This window comes from Lacerta agilis, chromosome 8, assembly GCF_009819535.1.
Source record: "Lacerta agilis isolate rLacAgi1 chromosome 8, rLacAgi1.pri, whole genome shotgun sequence".
Taxonomy (NCBI): domain Eukaryota; kingdom Metazoa; phylum Chordata; class Lepidosauria; order Squamata; family Lacertidae; genus Lacerta; species Lacerta agilis.
Genome location: NC_046319.1, coordinates 26,098,214 through 26,114,252, shown reverse-complemented (window position 1 = coordinate 26,114,252; position 16,039 = coordinate 26,098,214). Strand labels below are relative to the sequence as shown.

At 39.0% G+C, this 16,039-nt stretch overlaps 1 protein-coding gene across 3 annotated transcripts in view; it reads left to right on the top strand.

Moving 5' to 3' along the window:
• DPY19L3 (dpy-19 like C-mannosyltransferase 3) overlaps positions 1 to 16,039 on the top strand; it is a 37,204-nt gene that overhangs the window by 9,415 nt on the left and 11,750 nt on the right. For 2 of the 3 annotated variants that reach the window (XM_033156668.1, XM_033156667.1), the window contains exons 4-15: positions 1,647 to 1,737; positions 2,457 to 2,578; positions 3,541 to 3,686; positions 4,786 to 4,909; positions 5,966 to 6,100; positions 6,474 to 6,605; positions 8,626 to 8,727; positions 9,518 to 9,591; positions 10,182 to 10,340; positions 11,665 to 11,787; positions 12,416 to 12,527; positions 13,077 to 13,133. In XM_033156668.1, the coding sequence (XP_033012559.1) occupies positions 1,647 to 1,737; positions 2,457 to 2,578; positions 3,541 to 3,686; positions 4,786 to 4,909; positions 5,966 to 6,100; positions 6,474 to 6,605; positions 8,626 to 8,727; positions 9,518 to 9,591; positions 10,182 to 10,340; positions 11,665 to 11,787; positions 12,416 to 12,527; positions 13,077 to 13,133 (1,377 nt within the window). The remainder of the gene's footprint in view (positions 1 to 1,646; positions 1,738 to 2,456; positions 2,579 to 3,540; positions 3,687 to 4,785; positions 4,910 to 5,965; positions 6,101 to 6,473; positions 6,606 to 8,625; positions 8,728 to 9,517; positions 9,592 to 10,181; positions 10,341 to 11,664; positions 11,788 to 12,415; positions 12,528 to 13,076; positions 13,134 to 16,039) is intronic. The other variant, XM_033156669.1, reaches the window with a different exon arrangement.

The window sequence follows — 16,039 nt, the reverse complement described above, 5'->3', positions numbered from 1 at the left end:
TCTAAATTTGGAAATGTGTTGTGAATGAGGAAAGCAGATGTTATCTTCGTATGAAACAGATGTAAAGCAGTAGTGTTTACCTCGTAAAGTATGGCATTTGGTTGAATACAGCTGGTGCCAGGCTTAAAGATTAATCACGTTTGATACAGTCTTGCTAATTAGATCCCTTTCAGTGCCCAGCCCTCCAGAATCAATTCCAAAATGTTTCAGAGCTTTCAGTTTTAATACTTTCTGTAGTTGTGGGACTACCTTAGGAACTTGAGTCATATTACTCTGTCATTGTGAACGGATTAAACAGAGGTTGCAACTTTCAGTATTTCAGGTACCGGTAATTTAGTGAACACCCACTGTTACAACCACATCTTTCAGCACACTACACAGCATACCCAGTCATGTGAAGTTGACATGTATTTAATCTGTCATTTTAGTTCATAAGTGTTGATTTTATTTATATTCTGATTTTTTAAAATTGTTGTTGACTTTTATTGATAATTTTAATGTATACCTTATATCTCTGTAAACTTATTTGGGGTTTTAATTAAAATTAAGGGGCATACACATTCTGTTAAATAAAAACAAGATAATTAACATTTAAAAGGGTTGTGGTGTAAACCACCTGTCATTTTCTCTTTCTGCATTGGTTTGTCTAGGGATTAATATTGTTTTGGATAATAAGAATTTGACTGTACTTTAATTGTAAGTTAAATTTGAATCCAGCCTTTCAGTGCAGTAACAGTGATTGGGTTGACTAAGAACAAAGTTTTGAAGCTGCAGAATGAGGCATAGAAGCCAACACTGCAATTTAACAGTAAAACCAATAAAATAGAAACAGGTAAAAAGTGCTTAAAAACAAGGGGTAGCAGTCCATAAAAACCCCTCAGACTAGGATAAAAATGCTTGTTGGAATAAAAACAGTTTAGCTAGAAAGTGGGAAGACAAAAATCGGTGATTGGAAAATGAGACAGTTGCTAGCTGCAAAAAAATATAAATGCATTGAAGACAGTTTCACAAAGTTTCAAGCCTGTATTTCTTCCTAGATTTGGGTTTTTTAAAAAACAACCAAAAAAAACCAACAACCCTGGGAGTTTTAAATTGACCAGTGACAGGTCTAAGAACACATCTGCTCACAGTAGGTCTGTTGGTTAAAAAAAAAAAAAATCCTTGGCAGCTGACCTAGGCTGATACACAGAAGTAATTTCTAGGAAATCATGTTACTTCAGTTTTTCCTTGTGATTTTTGCAGATACTTTGGCTATCTAAAATGAAATGGAGGTTTCAGCTGCCTTTCATGTCTTTATTAGTTTACTTTTTGGACTAGAGCCATAGTATTCTGGTAGATTTGGACCTTGGAGATCTCTGGACTTAAATCTCTGGTGTGCCATCAACTCATCAAAATGTCCTTGACTAATCCCAACCTCAGTTCCCTTTTGCTTAACATAGGAAGGATAATGATCTATTGCATGGTATTGTTGCACTGAGGAATGAGGTGAGGATTAGAGAGCAGTTTTCCTCCATCTCATAAACTGCTTTTGTTGCTGATCTAAACTATGTTACACTAATTTTATTAAACAGGGCAGAGGCAAGCGATAGTAAGACAAGCATCAGCTTAAGTTTATTATTGATCTTAACTGGCATGTTTCCTTCCAGGAGGTAGAGCGGGAGATTTCATTCAGGACAGAATGTGGCCTGTATTACTCTTATTACAAGCAGATGCTACAAGCTCCATCCATTCAACTAGGTATTGTAACTTTTATTTTCTGAACTGGATAAAGTACAAATGGCTCTCAGAAGCACTACTCTTCTGTGTTTTTAAAGAGAATGCTCGATTATCAACTTCCATCTTCTGTTTGTCGGCGGCTTTTTATATAAATCCCAGGAACACAAACCAATTGTTAGTGGCAGAAGTGCTTGTCATATCTGGAGGTGTCTGCTGTTGCTAGATAGCATAGAATTTTAGGTGTTACCTATATCAATGGAAGCATTATTTTCATCTTAAACTATATGGTTCAGATATTATTGATTTCTAAAAAGTAGACTCAGACCCCCAGAGCACTCCATTTGCAATAAAAGCAGCACTATTTATTAGATTACTTTCCATGAATCTTCTCCTGGACACACTTAAGTGGTAAGCTCCGTTGAACACAGTAGAACCTTCTTCTTGGGATACACTGTCATATGTGGCTCCTAAAGAGGGGGTATTCTAACTCAAAAATAAGTGATGCAAATTGACTTACTTTCCTTAGACTTTCTCAAAGCATGTGCAGGTGATAGGTGACTGGTATCACCCACCAACCAGATCTAGTTCTTTATAAGAAGCCAAATGACTTTAACAGTAGCAGAGTCTATTTAATAAGTAGTATTCTAGTTTCTAACTTTAAATTCTTTTCCAGAAGACATCTACATTTTAATGGCTTTTAAATGCAGGTGTGCCTTCATTTTATTTTCTTCTTTCTACAGGTTTACATCGCTTGATTTTTGACAATAAAACTGAGTCCATGAGGACAATTAACATACTTGAAAGAATGAATGTTTACCAAGAAGTCTTTCTCAGCATTCTGTATAGGGTTTTTCATATGAATGTGAGTGTTTAATTATAAGTCCCCGATAAATGCGCGAGCATCTTGCCCAAGTCAGTACGGTGGGGTCCTTGTTGAAAAGTTTTGTGGAAATTCGTCTTTACCCGGCATTAAGTTTAATGCGATTTACTCTAGGAATTGTGTGTAAGGACCAGCCAGCGTGATGTAGTGGTTAAGAGCAGTGGACTTGTAACCTGGTGAACCGGGTTCGATTCCCCGCTCCTCCACATGCAGCTGCTGGGTGACCTTGGGCTAGTCACACTTCTCTGAAGTCTCTCAGCCTCACTCACCTCACAGAGTGTTTGTTGTGGGGGAGGAAGGGAAAGGAGATTGTTAGCTGCTTTGAGACTCCTTAGGGTAATGATAAAGCAGGATATCAAATCCAAACCTAAGAAAAGCCCTGCTGGGGCAGGCCAAAGCATCTTGTTCTCACTGTGCCAAACAGATTCCTGTAGAAAACCAGCAAGCTGATCATGAGCACAGCAGCTCTCTCCCACTCATGATCCTGAGCAATTGGTATTCAAAGGCATACTGCCTATGCCATAGCTGTCAACTTTTCCCTTTTTTAAAGGGAAATTCCCTTATTCTGAATAGGATTCCTCGCAAGAAAAGGGAAATGTTGACAGCTATGCCTATGACCCTGACAGAAATGGATAACTAGTCCTAGTCAGAACAGGCCCATTCAGATTAATAAATCCAATTTAGACACATTCAATTGATCTTCTTTGAGCAGGATTGCATTGGCTACCACCCTAAAGTTAAATTATTTGTTGTGCAAAGAAGCTTTATAGTAGAATCCTATATAGGTCCTACATTTCAATGGTACCTACTTCCTAATAAGTATGCTTAAGATTACAATCTTACTTTACAAATGTTACCGTACTTATGATACCGGTAGGAATTGTTGGTTTCATGTTAAGACAAGTACTATTTGTTTAATGGTTTCTTATATTTTCCCTTCACAGAATTTTTTTGAACCTGTTTATTTTTACATCTACACGTTGTTTAGCCTTCAGGCAGTCTATGTTGCTGCTCTGTATGTGACCAGCTGGCTTCTCAGTGGAACTTGGCTTTCAGGTGTATTAGCAGCCTTCTGGTATATCACAAACAGGTGGGGATACTTCTGCAAATCCTCCTCTGAAATAATCCAATGTTTGCCATGCTATAGAAGAGAATATATTCATTTCTTCAAGTTAGTTTGCTATGTATTTTGGAAAGTGGTTTGCCTGCTCGCTGTGCATTTGCACACCTCTTAAGACATCATAACCAAATTTCACATTATGGTTCCTGAGATCAAGGAGCAGGTTTTTTTTTGTCTGTGCTTGGATGGGCACTATTTTGAATCAAGATAGTAGACTGAGCCTTTCAAAACAGATTTTTTCTTTTTTGTTTAGAATTCCCAAGCAACACAGCTGCTAGTTTTTATGGACAGATAAGTGTTGCACTAGCAAAGGCATGTTGGTTTTAGCTCAATACTTTCCTGTGTAAGTGAATCTGTTCCAGGGTGCCTCAGAATGGGACACATAATTTAGAAGAGATATGGGAGAGGGAGAATACATGGGAATAGAATGAGGTAGGTAGCCAAAACATAGTACAGAAAGGATTTGAAGCTCTGGAGGCTCTGTATAAAAAAGAGCCTGTTCTAGTTTAGAATAACCTAAGGGGGAAAAACTTCCCTTTGTGTAGAAATGTTGAAAACTGGGCTGTTGGCCACTTATAGGTGCTTTAGTGCTTCTAAACATTTATTTTGTGCCATTAGTGTCTAGACAGTATATGGAGCACAATGTGACACAGTCAATAAGCTGTCAATTAACTGGTTTTTAACATATTAGTAAAAATAATTGCTGCAATATTTCACTGCAGAACTTACTTTGAAGATCCTCAATGAAGCTGGCTGTATTTCCTTGGCTAAACAGTGTGTGCCAATAATTCTTTTTTTTTTAATTTTACAAGTCTTTGGCATTTGCACATTGCTGCTCTGTATTTAGGTGATCTATAACAACATCCTGTTAACGGGGTCCCTCTCTGGTTGAAATCAGATTTTATCAGTTTATTTGTAATGCATTAATTTAATTAGCCCGAATGCTTTCTGCCATATTTGAAAATAGTGAAGTAATAGTCAATGTCCATTTTCAATGTTCAGATTTGCATCTTTGTAGAGGACTTGCCTATTGTTGCTTATATGAACCTTTTGCTTTTGTTTTCTGCAGAACAGATACCACCCGGGTGGAATTCACCATTCCATTAAGAGAGAACTGGGCCCTGCCATTCTTTGCTGTTCAGATAGCAGCAATTACATTCCTCTTCAGATCTCATCTGCGACCCACTCATGAAGTGAGCCTTTTTTAAAAGCACAAAAAGTTTTCTCTTTAAAATGTAATGATAAATGTTTCTAGTATAGCCAAGGTAATCTGACAGAAAATATATACCAGAAAATAATTATTGCTGTTCTTCCATAGTTAAATGTAAAATCTTTGATTGAATGCAGATGCTCCAATCTAGCTCAGAGCCACATTACTCACAGAAACAGGCTTCTATGTTGTATCCTTAGTTGCATGGGGAATTGCATGTGAAAATGCCTCCTGAGCACCCTATTCCACAACCTGATGCTGTAGGCCTAGAGATCTTATAAAACAAGCAACAGCCTTGTTGGCTAGGTTATTCGGGAGAAAAAGGCTGTTTGGATTCTATTCTCCCACTCCCCCTTTTCACTAGGATGATGATGGTGGTGGTGATCTTTTTAGTTTTTAAAAAAGAGGGTTTATTGCTGCATGTGTGCTCTGTTGGTTCAGAGCCAGACATTGTATTTTAAGATATGACTACTTTGGAGTAGGGTTCTAAGAAGGCATCATTTTCCATTCTGCCCTATATTCTTCCGTTGCAGCACTATTTCCCATTGCAGTTTGTCTTTCGCTCAAATCTACGGTATGTCATTCATTTAGCTCTGTGGCAAAATTACATAATTTGCGTAATTAATTAAATAAACTATGGAAATTACGTCGTCTTGATGTTATTCCAACCCATTCATTTCACTGCAAAGGTAATTCAGGGTAAAGGAGGGGGACGTAATATCATTTGCAGACTGAAAGCAACTGAATGAACTGATTTTTATTCTGGACATGGGACAAATAAGTGACCGCCAACAATTTCCATTCCTGTTTCTGTTTTTGTCAGAATGCTGCAAAATCCCTATGTTTGTAAATAGATGCATGCTATTTTGAAATTATATATGGATGATGTATTTTATTTATTTTGTAATAGTCTGATTTTGAGGAATAGTTTTTGTTTAAAGCTGTTTGATACACTGAAATGGCCAGTAATCACTTTCCGTTTTTTCTACTACGATCTTTCCTCATGTATCTCATTTAGCTTATGTTTTTGTTTTTCCAGAGGCTGACACTTCTGGCAGTATTTATTTCAACTTTCCTCTTCAGCTTGGCTTGGCAGTTTAATCAGTTTATGTTGTTGATCCAGGCATTGGTTTTGTTCACACTTGACTGTCTTGACTTGCTTCCTAGAGGAAAGGTAAGCTAATTGCTTAATGTGCCGCCATTGAAATAATGGAAAACAGTCACGTTCAGGTGTGCTTGATTGTATGCAGTGTTGCGGCCGCTGTGTGTGATTGGAAACTTTGGAAGGCTGTCTGCATTTTTAGGAACTCTGATGAAATAATATTGTGCTAGGTGCAAAGTAAACTTGGTTATGTATGTATGTTTAGGATGGAATGTCCTGTTTATCATATTTTTTTCAACTGAATACTAGAATCTTGACTTCTGCCTCTCTGTCTTCTGGTGCCATTTCCCTCATTACAGGAGGGACTGGTATGAGCATTGTGCAAGTTAGATAATTCAAAAAATGAAGCTGTGGCATGAACAATTTCTTATCATTATGTTTGTAGGTGACCTGGATCTACATAATACAAGTGGCTAGTTTGCTGCTTGTTTGCCTCCTACAGTTCTTTAATTCCATGATAGTGGGATCATTACTTATAAGCTTTAATTTGTCCACCTTGTTAGCAAGAAAACTCCAGGTATGTATTTATCATGGTTTATTTTATTTTGTTAAAATAACATTTAAATAGGGTAAGCTAAAAGTTGTTTGCTTTGCTATTTGGGTAATTTTCATAAAATTACACATGGTTAAATGCCTGCCACCTTTGATTAGCTGTGTTAGGGACCATGACTCATAAAGAACAAGTCATGATCTCTACATCATTATAGGGAAATAGCCATGGTCAGATTGAAAGCAGAGTTGCTGATCAAACAGTATTGGACAGGAACTCCTTGGTCCTGCTGTCTTCATGCAAAATGAGTCCATGAGATGCTTTATGGTCAGGTATTATTATTATTATTATTATTATTATTATTAAGATTCCCTCCTGCAATCTTGCTCAATAAGAACTGCTCTCACAGCAGAATATCTTCAAGTTTTCTGGTGCTTTTTTTCACTGCTGCCACTGCCTATCATAGGCATTTTTACAATTGATTTTTTCATTTGCTGATGGAGACTTGGTGCTTTGAAAACCCTATTGGCTTCTCTCTTCAAAGATTTAGTGCTATCCTGAAAGGAAGCCTGAAACTACCTTGATGCACTAGCATCAGTACAACAGTAGTTTTAAAATTAAAATTAGATGGACAAGTAATGCTCAGCATAGTTTGTCGTTTGATAGATGCATTATTTACAAAAAAGAGAGGGAGAAGGAAAAATAGTTTTTTTTCTTCTGTCATGTCCTCTTATTTTTCTTGTTCCCTCGTCATTCCTACTGGCAAGGAAAAAGCCGCAAAGAAGAAAATTCAGCCTGTGAAGGTCATTAAAAGATGCTAGCACCTGGCACTGGAAAGCCTCCTGTTTGGATTTCCACCATGCTCCTGTGCCTTCTTACCCAGAATGCTGAGTGAGCACCTCCTTGTCCCTTGCAGCTGCTGAAAGCTGATGACGCTCAAGGAGCTCCTCCCCACCAGTGATTGCTGTTTTGAAAGTATCCAGAAAGACCATCACCAAACTCCTAAATAAATCTAGTCTCTACCAGTGCCAGAGGGTGAAAGCAGTGCTTTTTTTAGGGGGAAGCCTCCAGAGGGGACCACCTCTAGAGGGGCTTCAGTCTAAATCTTGTTCAGCCTCAAGGGTGGTACCTGTCCCCCTTTCATCTTGGAGTGGTTCATTCCAAATGAATCATTCCATGTCAAAGTAACAGAGCCATCAAATTGGCCAAACAGTACAATGTTTTCTCACAGTTCAGCCTATGGAAATGTTAAAAGTTCCAAATGAATGCCCCAGTGGCAGCGCTCCTATCAGGCATCGTATTATCTAAGGACAATGACATGTCTCTTTAGGACATAGTGAAAAGACCAAAGGGGCACTTAATGGGTTCCATGAGGCCTCTGCACTGGTTTCTCTAGGCTGTTTCCTGTGGTGCTCCTTTTCCCAGGGCCTCCCTCCCAAGGCTGGAAGAATTAATGCAAAACAAAGAGCTTAATGCAGAACCTTACATAGGCTGCTAGGAGGAGATCTCCATCTATATTCACAAGGCACTATGAAGTAGACATCTTCACCTCTTCAATGAGAGCTTTTGTCAGGAGTGTGCTTCAGCATGTCCTCCCACAGAAATTTCAGCTATAAGCACCATGATTGGATTTACCCGACAGTTAGGTTAGCTAGGACATTATCACATCGGTAATGGATGCTTCTTTTACACCATATTTTACGTACTCACTGTGGATTTTCTTTCTGACTTGGAGTGAACGAGGCATCTGCGCCACAGCCTGGTGAGCCAGTGCACATTCATAGCTGTCAACCTTTCCCTTTTTTGTGGGAAATTCCCTTATTATAGCATTGGGAAACAGCAGGGAGGGTTGACAGCTATGACATTCATACAAACCATGCAGGATAGGACTTCCTTGAAGACCTTAAAATGCAAGTCCCATGCCTTTTCTTGAGGGGTTAGCCCATTAGTAATCAATGCCTCATTCACCCCAAACCAGAAATAACATTTACTGTGAGTGCCCAGTGTTCCTTTGCAAACACTAAAATACATTGCTTACATTTTCCAGAATAATCTGAAAACTGGTGGCTTCTTTAGCAAGCTTGGGAAGCTCTTCCTTCATGTACTCTTAGTGCTGTGCTTGACATTTCTTGCAAATAACTTTATTAAGGTGAGTAAATCCTTTTTTCTATCTTATTTCCAATTGAATCTGTATAGTATCTTGTTCAATATGTATAACAGATTTACAGTGCAATACTATGTTTGCATATTATATATATTGGTTTGTAACCTTAAATGGCTTTATGTGCAAATTCATGGTGAATTTGTAAAGCAATGTTGTTTCTTATTTGTCTGTACAACAGACAAATTGAATTTAGTATTCCAGATGTGTTCTGCTTTTGCAAATGCTTTGCCTTTCCCTAATATTGTATAGCTACACACACAAATGGTATATATAGCTTTACATCTGGGATGCCTAAATATATAATGAACTTCAACTACATGCCCATGTTCTGCTTACTCCTTTTCACATCCTTCCTCAGTCAGTTTAAACCAGGGGTGGGATACTGGATCCAGCCAAAGGATGGATCTCGAACTTGCCCCCTCTCTGCACACCTACCTGTCAGTCACCTGATCTAATATGATGCTGGGCTATTTAAATTTCAACTCACAGGAACAATCACAGATTTAAACCACCTAACAAACAACGTTTAAACCAGCAGTGGGGAACCTCTGGCCCACTGGTACTACAACACTAAGATTGGAGATCTGTCTCTGCTGCTGCCTTTTTCTATTAGGGATCAAGCAGAGGCTTATAGCTGATCTCAGTGCTGTGGAATACAAATTAAGAAAAACCAAAGTAAAAAAAAAAGTGGCATTTGTGAAATGTTGTGATGGGGATGGCAGAGTTGTCTTCACAACTAAAAGAAAGTAATAACTTTTATATTCTCTCTTCACAGAAAGTTCTTAATCTGGAGTCAGATGAGCATATATTTAAATTTCTGAAGGCAAAGTTTGGATTTGGAGCAACAAGGTATAGTATTGTTCGGAGTTCAAAACAAAATTATTTTCCTCTAGTTTTTTGGCATGGGAAGGACCCAAGTTTCTGTTGGAGTATGTTTCCCTTTACTAGCCAACCTGTGCCGTAAGACCAGCAGTGGAGGCTTTTCAGGTTGTCCCATTGACAGGGATTGTGAGACAGAATAGGGCTTTCTCTGTGATGCTGCCCAACGATAGAATACCTCATCCCTAAAGGTTGGTTACCCTCTATGTTGATGGACTTCCAGCACAAAATACTTGTTCAATTTCACTTTTGGTGGTACTGAAACCAGGGTTTCAGAATTTGGGGTGCATTATGTCCACTGCTGTAGTTTAATCTGCATTTATTGCTTTGTTTGAAAAACCCAGGGATTTGTTTGAATGAAGGGCAAGTTAGAAATGCAACAAATAGCAATAAGGCACCATTTGCTCTTGCTTGTAAATTCTGAGTTGTAGTTACTGATCTTGCTTTAGCACTTTCTAACATGCAACCTTAGGACTACGGTAATTTTGTTAGATTTTTTAAAACACACACACACTATGCCAATAACTGCAATGTTGACTTGTCTTCCTTTTTTTTTTTAGAGATTTTGATGCTAACCTTTACCTGTGTGAGGAAGCTTTTGGTCTTTTGCCTTTTAATACTTTCACAAGACTTTCTGGCACTTTAGTTTTCTATGCCTATGTATTTGTGCTCTTGGTGATGACCATAACATCTGCTGTGGTTGCTTTTCAAAATCTCAGGTATGTCTGTTTCTATATTGCAGGATTATGTTTTCAGTGCAGGGGGTCTTTTTCCTTTCTTGTTGATAAGAAGAGGAAGACATGAACAGAGTCATAGTTCAGCATCACGGCATGCTTGCCTCAGATTTGAGCCAATTATCTAAGAGAGAATTGGTTTTCTGAACCCAAGATATATAACTCTGGTGGCAGCAGCCTCAATTTTTAGAATGATGTGTATATTGGCTAGTTCACTTGCTAAAGCATGTCACTGTAGCAAGGCTTGGTTACTGATGCATTTCAGGCCAGTGGTCAGCACAGTCCAGAAACCACAACAAGTTTAATGTTGCTCGAGTAGAGTTAATAAGGCCTAGTGAGGCAGTAAACTTGTGTCTTTGCTATACTACTTAAGCCAACAGATGCCCATCACATAATAAAATATTCCTACACACACACACACACACACACACACACACACACATCCTTCCAATGAAACATTGCATGTTAGAGAGAACATAGTCTTATACTGAACTAGACCATTGGTCCATCAAACTCATTGGTGCCTCTCCCCTGACTGGCAGCAGCTGTCTGTGGAATTTATGCTCACAACAAACAACAACTTTAATTACCAGGAAAATAGATCATTTTTGCTCTCAACCTCCTAGGCCACTTTGGGATATTTTGCAATGGTATGCAGGATTGTTGGTCATTTTCTGTGGATTTATTCAATTCAATTCAATAACCTTTATTAGGCATAACTGTGGATTTATTCATTTGACCTTTGTTACAAAAGTGATTCACTTGGGCAGGGGGAAATCTACTGGAACCCAAGTAAAAATGACCAAGTAAATGGAGATAGATAGATAGATGATATAGATATATTTTGTAGAGAACTGGCTTCTCATCTGGGAAACTTTTATCAGCTTTATCCCAACACTTGCCAATTCCTAGTAGCAGCTGAGACCAGTATTTTGTGTAAAACCATGGGAGTACTCCTAACTGCAAATTTGGTATTAGCTGTCAGCCGTCTGTTTCCAACCCACCCATCCCCCGAACATTTATGCTTCAGCATTTGAAGTATTATGATGTGCAAATAAAAATATTTGTTTTTCATATTTATTTCACTCATGTTCCACCGTTTGCCAGTCCAGCTTGAAAGCAGAAAATCTTGCACAGGGGAATATTTAAAGCACTCGGCAAGCATGAAAAATCTATTAGTATTGCCTTAGAATGTTTTATTTTCCCTGGAACCAGGAGGTTCCTTTGAACTGCATACAAATGTCCTGTTTTAGAATAACGTATTGCTAATGTAGCCGTGCTCCTTTTCTTTTGTTTCCCTCTCACTCAGTGGCTCTGTGAACAACAAACCTGCGGATAAACTGCAAAAGTGCATAACTCTGCTGAAACCAGGTGTCGCTTACAATTTAGTGCACACCATTCTGTTTGGATTGCTGGCTTTGAGCACAATGAGGTACCCTTTATTTGACACATCATACATATTGGGCACTGGATATTACATATAAAATAGACTATAAAGAGAGCCAGTTTGGTGTAGTGGTTAAGAGCGGCAGACTCGTAATCTGGGGAACCGGGTTCGTGTCTGCACTCCTCCACATGCAGCTGCTGGGTGACCTTGGGCTAGTCACACTTCTCTGAAGTCTCTCAGCCCCACTCACCTCACAGAGTGTTTGTTGTGGGGGAGGAAGGGAAAGGAGAATGTTAGCCGCTTTGAGACTCCTTCGGGTAGTGAAAGGCGGGATATCAAATCCAAACTCTTCATAAATACCTATTCTGTCTGTTTACCTTACTTTTTTCATAACATATGCCTCAGTTATGAAATAAAATTGTCCTATGCACTCGAAACTAGGATACAGAGGGATTTTACTTCCAGCTCTATTTGATGAGCTGCCAGAACTGATTTTCAAAACTTTTATCTTTGTAGGTGCTTTAAGATACTGAATATTCTGGAAGTAATATAAAGTTATTTTTTAAGTATGTATGCTATTATAGATTACATTATCTATATACTATTACTGTTCAACTTGCCTCCACATACTGCATTTTCTTTCTTTCTTTCTTTCTTTCTTTTCATCTTGCAGGATGAAATATATTTGGACTTCCCACATATGTGTGTTTGCAGCTTCTGGTCTGTGCAGTAGTGACATGTGGGGGCTGATCTTGAGATTTGTCCATCTTTACACACCACAAAGGGTTAGTTAGAGCTGTTACGTGCTATTGCTTTGCTTGTTTTCATTGATGTGTGAAAAATCCAGTTCTTTAAGGGGTAGCCTGAGGTGAACCACCACACGCTTAAAACAGATTTGCAGTACGCTGGAGGGAAAGTGTTTAGATTTATATACGGTTTAATCTGGAATTCAGGGTCATTTTGGGAGTGTAACTTATTAAAGGAATTCTATTTAAGTCCACTAGATGGTGATGTTGCAGAAGCTATGGAATGCATTATTTTTTTAAAAAATAACACTTTTCGTGAAAAATGAAAGGGACAACAGTATATAATTTTTCACATATAGCCGAATACAATACTTTGCGCTTCACAGAAGCTAAATTAATACACGGTATTTTGTTAAAGTTCTTAATGGAATGACTTTTAGAGACGGAAATTGATAACACAAAGAGGCTCTTCAACCTAAAAATGCAATTTGTGAAGCAGTTCCTGTTGTCTTTGTTCTCAGAATTTGTTGATCATTCATTGATGGTGTTTTATTTCAGTAAATGTAATTGTTGTTGTTTTCTGCCTAGGTTTCTGTGATTAGATATCTGACACCAGTACTCATATTACTGTATCTTTGTTACAAGGTAGGGCTCTTTGTTAGTCTGTATCTTTCTTATAAGAAAAATTACTTTTAGAAAATAAGGAAAATTTCTCAGCCACTAAGGGCCATTTCCCCCTATTACATTTGTCCATGGGAGATATACTGCCATGCAGAGAAAGGTCAGAGTGAACCAATGGTATGGACAGAAGTAGACTCCATGATCATGGCTGCACTTTTGTCAGAGACGGCTGCCAGATTGCCATGTGTACCACAACCTGCTCACATTAACATTCCTTCACACTGTCAAGTACAGGCTAGTTTCCCACAGGCATCTGGTTGGCCACTGTGAGAACAGGATGCTGGACTAGGTGGGCCACTGGCCTGATCCAGCAGGCTATTCTTATGTTCTTACCCATGTACATGAGAATACCATTTATGTGAATTATGTTAACTAGGAATATTTTCCGCTCATCTCATATATCAGGAAATCAAACCACCCATCAGCTCCCTGATTTCTATGCTGAGATTTTTTTTATGAAGTCACACTTCCTTATACAATAATTTCTGTCAATAAAGACATAACCTGAAAAAGAGCTGTGAAAATAATAGTATTCATAACCAACCTGACTCTCTAGCTTAATGGCATTTTCTTTACGCCTGTGGAAGGAGACCTGTGATAATATATTCTGTATCAATACAAGTTGGTCCAGTTAAACCCTGTTACCTCTTTTGAACAGTACATTTTTGCAGATCTGGCATATACAAGTTTGTTGTTTAGTCATGTCCAACTCTTCGTGACCCCATGGACCAGAGCACGCCAGGCACTCCTATCTTCCACTTCTGCAGTTTGGTCAGACTCATGTTGCTAGCTTCGAGAAAAGTTTCACTTCATAAAAGTGAAACTGAAAACCACATTCTATTGACATCATAAAATGTGGCACCTTTATGAGCTTTACCTGGGCCCAGAGATTGGTCCCAAGGACCTGCACTCTGGCTTGCTGCAAAGAACCATCAGATTGCCAGGTACCATGGATAGGGCGTTTTCAGTGGTGGACCCACATCTTTGCGAGTTCCCTCCCACACAAGGTTCATTTAGAGTGGACCCTCATTGGTGGCTTTTAAGTACAGTGGTACCTCGGGTTACAGACACTTCAGTTTACAGACTCCACTAACCCAGAAATAGTACCTCGGGTTAAGAACTTTGCTTCAGGATGAGAACAGAAATCGTGCGGCAGTAGCACAGTGGCAGCGGCAGGCTCCATTAACTAAAGTGGTACCTCAGGTTAAGAACAGTTTCAGGTTAAGAACGGACCTCCAGAACGAATTAAGTTCTTAACCCGAGGTACCACTGTACCAATTTTTAAAAACTCAGCCTTTTATCCTTATTTGATGTTCTCCAGTCAGACTGCCCCCTCTCCTCACTCCAGGCCATCTTTACATTTGTCATTTATTTGTTTTAGTATTTTAAAATTGTAAATCTCCTTGTGTGCTTTGGTGGGAAGGTAGTCTATAAATGCAACACACACACACACACACACACACACACACACCCCCACTGGATACAAATACATTAAATAAATAAATCTCATTGATTGTGATGGTTGAGAACCGTAACAACAAATCAATCAATCAAATCAAATCTCATTGCTATCATTGGATAAATATGGATAATTAAACATATAACTTACATTCTGCAAGAATTGTTTTGTTTTCTGAACCTGTAGGTTTTTTCAATCCTCAGTTGAAAGGCTCATTACAAATATACTCTGTTTGCTACATATGTGCCATTTTTTAAAGCAACTCTACACTTTTAAAAATAGAAACTGCTGCAAGATGTGTCTTTTTTATTTTTAGCTCTCGCTTGAAAGCAAATGGTGGCAGCTACCAACTTTTATGCATAGATCTCTAAAGCTTATGTCATGCAGCACCAGGCTTCATACTGGCTGATGAATGCAAAGGTTGCCCTCTCCCTTCTCAATAAGCAGACCAACTAGTGCTGTCAGCTCTGACAGCCTTAATCAGCTCTGCTGGGGGAGACAGAAGGGTATGCCTCAATTTAGTCCTACCCAGACCCCTTCCAACTGGTGATCAAATCTGACCAGCTCAGTCATCTTTTTATGCACATCAAAGCAATGTGTGTAGAACCTGGGGCACTGGGTGCCCTTTCTGTCACCTGCCTGTGGGTTCCCCTCTGCATCACCTTCCCATGGAGGCAGAGGCAGAAGGCCGCTCAAATCATCAAATCTACACTCACTGAATCCCCTCCAGTTTTTGCACAAGCAGTTCCAGTTAGTTCATAGCTGTCAACTTTCCCCTTTTTTTAAGGGAAATTCCCTTAATCCGAATAGGATTACTCGCAAGAAAAGGGAAAAGTTGACAGCTATGAGTTAGTTATGTCCTGAAACTTTTTGTAAGTAGCATCTCGTTTTCAGTAACTAGGCTGAACTATCTTCTGTGGATACATTTTCCCCCCCAAGCAAAATATGCATTAGCTTCCCTCCTCCCAAAACTGTGGTGGTTTTGGGGGGGATTATAACCTAATCTCGAATAAGCTAATGAAAGCTTCTTTAGAGACATGTGGTTGCTGTAAGTCCAGATACATTGCTTGAAATATTTATTTGTTCAACTTCAACTGTGGCTGTTTGTTTAACCCTTTCCCTGCTTCCTGTTCCTGCTCCCATACAAAAACGCATCCCAACCATCTCCTTTTCTCTGTGTGACATTCTGGACATGTTTTTGCCCTTGCAAACACAAATCTGGAACCCCACGGGGAGAAACATGGCTTGTGGGAGTGAAAAGCGACAGCCAAAGAAGCAGGTGAAACATCCCCCTCTGACCTCTTGACACCATGCTTTCCATAAACAAAGCAGCCGGTGTGGAGGAGGAGTTCATTTTGGGGGGTGGGGAGTTGTCCTGTCACTTGCTGTCATGGGAAATCACTTTTCTTTC